Genomic DNA, 10,569 nt, shown 5'->3' on the forward strand with positions numbered 1-10,569 from the left:
TAGCCCACACAGCCAAGCATCCTGTAGGGCCACTAGGTTACTGTCACATGGTATTTATATGGACAAACATGTCACACAGGGAGAGCACTGTGGAGAGCCAAAATTTTCTTGAGAGGAGGATGTATGATAAGCAAGAACCATCGGTGGATAAGGAAAGGGATATTGCTAATGAACATTCTTCTCTTTTCTGATTATAACTTAGCTATATATTAGTACTGGTTCGAGTTGAGATTTGGTAGTAAGTCAAATTGGTTTCTCAAAACTCTCCACAGCTGGCTCTCAAACTCTATTTCTTTTATTCATTTCCAATAAGAATGCGCATGGTGATGACCCATTAATTGAAATGGTCAGTTGATGTCCCTCCATATATGGAAGCATAGGGCCAGAGTAATAATGCAATAAAAGTGATTGGGATCTTCTCAAAGCAAAAACCCTGCGCACACTCTGCAACCATGGGCATCCAATCACACATTGCGAACATCTCCCCATGAATTTAAGATCTATGTAAGGAAAACATTTCCTATGCATGGTTGGATTCCGTGTTCTCGGAGTTTTTGCTTTCAAGAGATTCGGGTTCTCGCGAAGGTCAATTCCGGATACAGGGGGATCGAAAAAAGAGATAAGAAGAAAGTGCCAACTACTTGGGCACCCAATTCTTAGACTAGTGCAACACATTTTGCCTATAATACTTCATCGGAGAAGTACAGACAGGCCTAATGCAGAATTCTGAATTCTGCTGTAATTCTATAAACGATCAAAAGGTCAAAAACCCACACCCTATGCATCTATATTCATCTGTAAATTGGCATCAATTCCGAGCTGACACCAACCCTAACTTTCATTTAGGCCTATAAATTTTGACCCTGGGCAGAAGGGTCATTCTCTCATAATTCATTGGTTTTTTGCTCGACCTGTCAATTGGAAAAATAGAAAGTTTGAAATTACCAATGTGAAAATTTGATCTTAGTACTTACACTTTCTCTAACAAAAACTTTGAAAGTGGATCTCAACCATACTTTATGCAGCTATCTATGGAGCGGGTCTGGTTTGGGACAGGGTGAACCACTCCCAAACCATTTATTAATCGGTTTTATAAGAGAGACTCAGAACTGAACCAATTAAGTGGGATAATTGGGAGATATCAATAATTACCTATTATAATAATAATAATTTAATTCATTTTTTTAATAAACTGTTTATATATTTGGTAGAAAAAAGTGATTTTAACCAAAATCTTCTTGTAAATTGTATATGAAATTGACCCTTACAGACATAGCAATTAGCAAGATTTATGAGAAAAAACAGGAGACCGTTATGTTCGGATTTTAATTGGTAGCAAAAACTACTCTCAACCCAATTACTGATCAACACACAAACAAAGAAATCAGAACTAAAACCAACATTATCAATGGGGGCAGTTCAGTATTGTTGGATAGATCTGAACAATTGACACCTCTACTATTATATGGCTTCCTCTATAGCAATTAGATGTTGGACCCATTAATAGCTTGTTGTCAATTCTCTTATCAGAAATTATATTGTTGGACTGTAGCTGGTTGGCTAGCTTATGTGTGCCTACTAATTTTTAATAAAAAACAAACAGACTTTGCCATGTGGGTGGCTTGATATCATAGTGAGGTGTGGTGATATGATTGAGGATGAATTAGACACCACACCCAACGTATAGTGTGCTAATTTGTCTTAAAATACATTGGGTATGGATGAATGCTGACTAGGTGTTGTGGAAAATTTCCACTTGATTCACATACATATAACCTTTCAAATAGTTATTGTAACTCCAAATAGTCTAATTAAGGTGGTGTTTGATAACATTTTTCAGTTTTCTGTTGCTTTTCAGAAGGTGTTTAAAAGTCTATCTGAATTTGGATTTGAAAATTATTTTTATATTTGAAATAATAAGACATGGGCCAGGCACTAAACGCATTCAGATGAGCTTCAGACCTGGCTAAAAGTCCAAAATACCCTTGAACTCTCACCTCTCTCTCTCTCTTCTTCTTCTTCTCCACTTGTCGTTGCAACGGAATAATCTAATTTAGGTGTAAAATAGTAAAATTAGTGAATTTCGGTTGTTGAAGATTTGATACAACACAAACAACCTCCATTATCCAGACCCTCTAAAAAAATCAAAAAACAACTCTCTTTTCAGATTTCAGACACTTTTTAAATCTTTTTTAACTTTTCAGATTTTAGATTTATCCAATGTTTTAAATTTTGCAACGTATCAGCCGATATGGGCCGATACATATCGTTTCAAAAGAGTTTCGATACATAGAACATGTCTAATTACATGGTTTCATATTTTTTTGTCTGTATCGGACCGATACTGGTCCGTATCGGCTTTATATCGGGCCATTTCGGGTATGTATCGGTCGATACACTTCAAAACGCGCCAATATATACACGAAACATACCAATACGGATTATTTATCAATCGAATTTAATTTCCTTCTTCTTTTTAAATTTAAATTTAATTTATCTCTTCTCTCTCTCATTAATATCAATTTTAATTAAGTCTTAAAGTTGGGGACGTCACTAAATCCTAATATAATTTAATTAAATGCTCATTTAAGTTACCTTTGATTACAACATTTAACAACGTCATTAAATGTTATTTAAGTGAAATAACTTGTTAAAAATCACAAACCAAAAGTAACAAGTTTCGAACCCAAGTCATTTGCTTATAACAATAATTAATTAACTATTATGCCAACATCAATTACTTATTAGAAAGACATGTCTTTTTATATTTAAAGTAATCTTTCTTGCCTTGGTGGATGTTTCCCAACAAATGCTATAAATTTGATTATTAATATTTATATAATAGTAAGATGAATACAAGTTATATTGATTTATTAAAAATTAAGGTCTATATTAACTTGTATACATAATAAATATTATCTAATTCTATATATGATAAATATTAACTAATAATTGATTTCAAAAAAATATTAACTAATAAATATTAGTATATATACAAACATTTTAGTTCTTCTATTATTTTTCAATAGTTACTAATTATATCACAATACTTTATATAATTCATTAAAGAATGATTTTTATGTTTAAATAAATTAGTTATACTCACATAAAACACATTTTTATTATTGTTCATATTTTTTTAGAGTTTTTTTTTTATTTTCTAGTATATACATATGTATCTTGAATTTTTATCTGTATCTATACATTTTTAAAGCGTAACTCGATAGTCTCTTAAAATTACCTTTCCAATACTTTGAACCTTAGATTTATCAAACACCATATAAATGTATAAAGATTCAACTATAATGCCATAAAGACATTATACCAGAAAAACTTACAACCAATGAATCTGAATCAAGGTTCAAAATATCAATATGCCCGATACGCTGGTAGGGGCATATCAGGCATTTTGATACTTGTTTTTTCCTTTTTTTTTGTATTTTTTTCAAAACTAGTTCAGGGGAACCAGTCAGATACACCCACTGTAAGGGCGGTACGGAAGAGTCCTGGAACAATAGGTATCAACCGACATAACTACTTTGAACCTTGATCTGAATCGTAAAAATAGAAATCAATCAGACGGGTTTCCCCTAAAATTCACAGGGGATTATGATAGATCAAAGCTTTTCCCATATCATGCCTTTATGTCATAGTTTTTCCCTTTGAATTTTTACTTGAAATGAAATGCAAAGTGGCACTGATGTATGCCCTCAACATTGCAATGCCATGTGGGTAGAGTTGTTGTGGACAGGAGATCGGACTCGTTTAAAGCACTTTAGGCATCATGTTTTCAGTATAGAATTTCATTAGAAATTAATATGTATGAGAAATGGTAACAATATAACTCAAACAGAGACTCTGGCTAATAATTAATGAAATCATTATACAATTGCATTGAGCCATAAATCACCATCAATTTAATTAACAGCCGTTAATGATTAAATTAGTAAAGTTCCAACAATCAACATAATTTTAAAACTAATACAATTACTTAAAAAATTTGTCATTTACTAGCAGACTCCCATTGATGAAATTTAGATATTTTTAGTTACTACTGTCACAAGATCCCATCTCTATCTCAAAGGATTAGATTACACATTAATTATGCCCCCTTTCAACTATAGAATTCTCCACAGCTTAAAAGTCGAAAAAAGACGTCCACACATCTTGATCAAATTCAATATATATGTAATCGTGATCATATTAATCTAGCCAGACCTTTCCAGGTAAAAAGTACAAAGAAAATAGATAATAGTAACAATTTCCTCATTATTTGAAGGAAGAATAAAGTAGACTACTCACCTTGGAAGCAAAGGTGGCTTTTGTTTTCTTTTTTTTTTTTTCCCTGAAAACAAGCAGGATATAATGTTTGTGATGTTGTATGTTAACCCACTCAAAATCAAATAATGGGAAATGCTATCCTCTTCTTTGACCTTTTGTGCGATCATTTAATAATAACACACCAGCTGGGGGCGTTCCACTAACAATGAATTCTCCCACAAACACCTACAAATTTCAACGACTTCGGTGTTCCCTCTTACTAATAGCAACCATTAACCTCAACATTTGACACAGCAAAGCATTCATCTATTTTGATAAAATCTGGGAACCAACCCAATTCATAACAAAGGGAAAACAGACACTGGGAAGGCCATTAGCCTCTTTTAAACTCCAGCTCTAACAATCGGTGCCGCAATCCCTTCACTCGAAGGCATCATCATCGTCATCGGGAAGAGGCTGACTAGCTGCCGCAGCAAGCTCTGCCTCGTGCCTGTGATAACCATCATTACACATAGGAAGGTCAGGAGACTTAACAGACTATAAAAACTTCTCAAAACTAGTGCAACTACTAGAGTATTAACCAATTTAGTGGGTTCAACCCCCCAAAAAATAATCATTTAAATCAACATCTAAAACCTAGGAGAGATCATGACAGTCGTCTGCATTAGTGGTTCAACTTCAACCATCCAGGTAACAGACTTGGTTTGGAAACACTGATATATTAACAAAATGCACCAATTTATTTTCCGAGAAAAATGGATAAACGGGCTCCTCTCTAAGGGTTGATCAATGTGCATTCCAACCTCTGAACAGGTGAATTACATATCAAATTTTCTGCTCCAAATGGGAATGCATGTCACAAGTACATCACAAAACAAGATTTTGATTATTTCAGTAGTTTAATTTTTGCTATGTAAAAGGCAGAGGCAAATGCTTACTGTTGCTGTGCTGCCAAGTCAATGTGCACTTCGGGAGGTGCAAGAGCAGGAGACTCAACAAAATGGAGGTTAGGATCCCTACACCACGAAAACAACTCAGTACAGATTCACTACAACTGCTCGCAAGATCCTGAAAGCAAAAATAGAACATAAGATTATTAAAATATTATTGAATTACCCAGCAAGTTTTCTCGCAAGATAAAGGAAGGGCTTCTCAAAATTGTAGTTGCTCTTTGCCGAAATCTCATAGTACTGGAGATTCTTCTTTCTGTGAAATGTAACTTGCTTTGCCTTCACCTGCCTGTTCTTGACATCAACCTTATTTCCACACAGAACAATGGGAATATTTTCACACACTCTGCAATTACAACCATCAACAGACAAACTCAGAAACATAGTAGCCAATAGGTTGAAGGGATGATGATCATAAAAACATTTACAGAGGTAAAATGAGAAAGGGAAAAACAACACTAGTTATTCCACTCACCGACAAAGATCCCGGTGCCATGTAGGAACATTCTTGTACGTCAGTCGGGCAGTGACATCAAACATAACGATAGCACATTGTCCATGGATACTGCATAGCAGATAGTATTTTCAGTACACAGAATAATTTAATACCAGGTATCAAACTGCAGCAACTAGTAGGTCCAAAATATTACCCTACAAAATCAGTAACACAAAATTGGAAAATATCAGAAAAACTTTATGTCCTGCTAAATGCATGAAAGAGTGAACACAAGAATGCACCAGAAATCTCAGTCTGAAATCTGAATACATGAATCATGAGATGATTATCAAATTAACATTTTACAGAAAGAGTATCCTAGACTTGAAAATGCATTGCTAAAATAAGATAAAGAAAATAGTAGTGATCAAGAACATGGCATGGCCATGAGGAGGTACAAGGAGATGACATGGCCATCTCACAAGAAGATCAAACCCAGAGATGTATCAGACTAAGTTTACATGATACACAAGAGGAAAAGGATAACCCATGCACCTAGGCATCTATAACATACAATAGATTTGAATTTTATGAATAATGCCCAGTACCAACAACCCCCAAGTTGCAGAAGCAAAACTATTTCTGTACCAACTCAAGCAGATGAGCCAATATGGGAAATATCATTTTCAAGTAATGATAATCCTGCATATGCTACATATCAAGCATGTTGCTTTGTGAATAGAAAGAAGGCATATTGCAGACTAAAATATCAAAATACCAAACCCAGTATCAAGAAACGAATGTTAATTCAAAGAGAGCAATGGCAATGGAAGAGAAAATTGAACATTGGAACCCAAGGTGAATATAAATTAGATGATATAGACAGCATTTACCAAGCCTCAAACAAGCTATTATGAGAATACTCAATCAAACTGAATCATTTCCTACTGAAGAAATAAACATAAAAAATCAATGGACAAATGGAAGAAAAATATTGCAATCTTCCTCCCAAAGAATCAAATGACGAGAACGATGAATGAAACACAAAAAGAACTAGCATGGAACATAGCTCCAAGCAACCCACATTTCTTTGATCCAACATGATACAAAGCGTGATTTTGTAAGGCACGGATAAAAACACCATCAATAAATACCATAAAAACTCTCTTCCAATCTCAACAATGCCATTCCAATGTAAGATATGCCTTCAGAGACAGAATGAAGTGAGTCCGGATCTACTGACCAAAACACATTGCTGGACACATTCATCCAGCCGCACATTGGGAACATCTCTTGAAATTACTTTATATTACCAATATTCCCAATGTACATCTGGGTGAAAGTGGCAAGCAATGTGTTGTGGTCAGCAGATCCTAACTCAAATAAAGTACACCTCTAAACTTGTATGATTACCAGAATCACATAAATGGAATTTTATGAAAATAAATCCACATTAAAACCACGAATTTAAAAAAAAATAATGCCCAAAGATAAAACAAAATGACATAATGTCACCAGAGGATGAGATATCATAATTATGTAATCTATGCTTAGGAGTTGGGAATTAGAATTACCCCACAGCTCTTTAGCAATCATATAGGGCAAAAAGGATTAATGCAAAAACATGTTCCTCTGAAAAATAGTGCAACAGAAAATAAACCAATTTTATAGGGAAAGCTGCTACTTGAAACCTAAGCATCTTTTATTTTAGGAAATGTTCACTTTTCTAACAATTGTTAAAAATAATGGAATTCTACCATAGCTTCTCAAACATATTATTCTTGGGTAAGCTTACCAGAAACCCTTTGACAGACCCTTTGGCAAACAACCAAAGCATAACACTCATATACAGTAATTAATACTTACTAGTATCCATCTCTAAGTCCACCAAATTTCTCCTGCCCTGCGGTGTCCCAGCAATAGAACCGGATCTTACCACAATTTGTAAAAAAGTCCAAAGGATGAACTTCCACCCCAATAGTCGCTATTTACAACAACCAAAAATACAAAATCAATCAAATACACGAATGGATTTAAACAAAAAATGCTAGAAGATGGAATGACATCATGGCAGAGTCACCTACGTTCATACTTCTTCTCGAACTCCCCAGTAAGATGCCTCTTCACAAAAGTTGTTTTCCCTGCATCATTCAAATACTTTCGACTGAATCAAAACCACTAGTAACAAAAACAAATTCAAAAAGCGTTTTATTCCAAGCAGAGGGTATCTTTTCCAACTCGGCTAGTCGGCTTTTAAAATATATACGCCAGTGGCTTAGTCTGGCACACATGCACAGTGGCGGGATTCGTATTACCTTGAAAAGCACCATTTTCTTCAACAAGTAAAAGAATGCGTCTGGGAAAAAAATGAAGAACTCTACCCACTTTTTTGGGGAATCTAACTTCTAATCTAAAATCACATTAGCAAACGCATTTTGCTTTTCTGTTACGGAAACCCGGGAGAAAAAAAAAATAATTTTAATAAGATTTATCCAAGCAAAGCCTTATTTGACGAGCTTGAAGCTTGGGTATTTGAAAGTGAATACAGTGAAGAAATCGATACCTGTGCCACCGTCACCAACGATGACGAGTTTGAAGCTCGGGTAATCGACCGTCTGCTGGTTCGGCAAAGCCTGCATGACAAGATAAAACAGGAAAAGAAATCATGAAGCCTCTGCCTAGATCATCAAGTACTAAAAAAAAAGAAAAAGAGAAACCCAAAACCCTAACCCTAGTAGAAAACAGTGACCAAACAACCAAAAAAACAAAACAAGAGAAGATCGATAGGCAGAACGAAATGCAAGCTGACAAAGGCTAAAACCCAGTGAAGGGATAGAAACAAATGAGACACAGATATAAAATGGAAACGAAGTCTACCATCGTCAATGGTTTCGCTGGTTAGAATTCCTTTGTACAGTAAAGAGATTGGAGAGAGAGATTAGCGAAGCGTGGAGAGAGAGATTAGCGAAGCGTGGAGAGAGAATGAAAGAGCGTGACAGAGGGAGAGAGGATTTTGGAGTATTTATAGGGGAGGGGGTTCGAGGATCCCTAAATAATCTTGAGTCTCGGACGTAGCTTTAAGCTGACGCGATTCTCTGAGCCGTCCATTTGAATTTGAATTCGTATCATCTACTATTTAGCGTTCCTTTGGCGGCATCTTTATGAAGCGTTTGATTGGCATCTGATTTTATTCTACGCCGGACTCAGGCTCTTCTGTGTTCGATCTTGAGCCGGGTAGTGATCCGTGATCTTTTGTTGCCAATGCGGATGCACCATTTATCAAAGTCAAACCGAACCAGACACTGATTTAAAAACTTACACTGTGTTTGGTTTGAAGGAAAAGGTAGGGAATATAGGTTTTCTTACGTAGTTACGTTTCCCTTCCTTTTCTTATTTTTTCCTTCAAACCAAACATAACCTTAAGGTCATATTTGGTTGGGTAGGGAAAGGAAGGGATACAGGTTTCCCTATCTTTCTCTTTCTTTCTATATCTTTTCCTTCAAACCAAACATAGCCTAAAAGCTCGCATTTGCCTTTCTTTTATCGCCTTAACCCCCCTTATTTGGTTTGAAAGAAAAGCATGGGCATTTGTCTTTCTTTCAAAGTAGACAGTCTTAGGGCCAAGATTGAGAGTGATTAATTAAAAATAAATTTATTTGAATAAACATTTATCTTGGATCCAAACTATATTAATAAGCATTTATCAGCATTTTGGAAATAAACTTGAAGAATAAGTATTTATTTGAGAAGTTCAAAATTTGGGATAATTTTTAAGTACTTATTTAATAAACACTTATTTCCTTTTTGACATCTCTTGACCTGCCAAATATTTTAAAAAATACCTATAATACCCCTAGGTGAATACACAAATGTTTTATGATCATTTGTTAGAATAAAAAATTATTTTTAAGCACTTATTTTCCAAATAAGCACGGGCAAACTTAACCTAAGAGAATAAGGATGTTATAGACAAATTCTGATCACTCTCTAAATTTGCTAGCCACAAATCGTTCCCACACCCATACCCATAGAACACCATTCCCACATCAATGGTATCATCCTTTTTTTCATCGTATCGGGCCTGTGTCGAATTGTAACGGGCCATATCGAGGGTGTATTAATAGCATATTGGTGGATACACTACGAAAAACATACAGACAAAAAATAAAAGGGGAAAGAAATCCTTATTAACGTTTTTTGAAGAATTTTTAAAATTTGAAAGAAATATGGTAAAAATAAGTTTTTTTTTTAATTTTCATAATATCTTGTGATTTATTTTCTTGAATACTTGAAAATGTTTAAATCTATGTTGACCTATATTTCTTATATTCAAAAAATCGCTTTTTTGTATTATGCGTATATTTATGGAAATTTTATGAACTAATCTGGGAAAATATTAAATAACAAAAAAATTAAAAATATAATTTTTTTATCTACCTATAAAGACTTAATGTGTTTTAGATCCATGGATATCTATCATATCCATAGAGCAATTGAATTTTCTTCTTCAATATTATTTCTATTTTTTATATTTTTAGAATTAAAAAATAAATGCTAATTAATCATATTTTATGATCTAATCACAATGATTGAATATATTAAAGATATATGGATGATTTATCATAACCTAAGAGCAATTAAAATTTCTTTAGCTTGAATATATTGTACAATGTCTATTTATTTTTTGTAATTTTTTAAAATAAAAAAAAATAAATAGCAATTATTTAAACAATAAATCATTATTAACAATATTTTCACATAGAAGTTGTGTTAATGCATGTTTTATGGTTGGATAGGATAATTGAGTTTTTCCCATCCCTTAAAAACTTATAAATTAGAATTTATAAATTATAGTTACACAAGGTTTTTTAATGAAATTATAATTAACTATGATGCATTTCT

General features: G+C 33.9%; 1 protein-coding gene across 1 annotated transcript; it reads right to left on the minus strand.

Annotated features, from left to right (window-relative positions):
* Positions 1 to 4,404: 4,404 nt before the first annotated feature.
* LOC148872938 (GTP-binding nuclear protein Ran-3-like) lies at positions 4,405 to 8,664 on the minus strand. Its single transcript, XM_088970761.1, has 8 exons — positions 8,545 to 8,664; positions 8,231 to 8,300; positions 7,752 to 7,808; positions 7,534 to 7,651; positions 5,707 to 5,796; positions 5,398 to 5,577; positions 5,220 to 5,297; positions 4,405 to 4,771 (listed from the first exon to the last, which is right to left on the minus strand). The coding sequence occupies exons 1-8, from the start codon at positions 8,545 to 8,547 to the stop codon at positions 4,702 to 4,704; spliced, it is 666 nt and encodes a 221-aa protein (XP_088826887.1). The 5' UTR covers positions 8,548 to 8,664; the 3' UTR covers positions 4,405 to 4,701.
* Between the last annotated feature and the right edge of the window lie 1,905 nt (positions 8,665 to 10,569).

The sequence above is a fragment of the Nelumbo lutea genome, chromosome 2, assembly GCF_056320005.1.
Source record: "Nelumbo lutea isolate HS-2025 chromosome 2, American lotus-T2T, whole genome shotgun sequence".
NCBI classification, from domain to species: domain Eukaryota; kingdom Viridiplantae; phylum Streptophyta; class Magnoliopsida; order Proteales; family Nelumbonaceae; genus Nelumbo; species Nelumbo lutea.

Bases quoted from the DNA above. Each gene is read 5' to 3' on its own strand.
- LOC148872938 (XM_088970761.1), bottom strand. The intron at 5,797-7,533 runs GTAAGTATTAAT...TCTGCTATGCAG, and splicing joins GGACTTAGAGATGGATACTA to TATCCATGGACAATGTGCTA. The intron at 4,772-5,219 runs GTAAGCATTTGC...TGGTTATCACAG, and splicing joins GACTTGGCAGCACAGCAACA to GCACGAGGCAGAGCTTGCTG.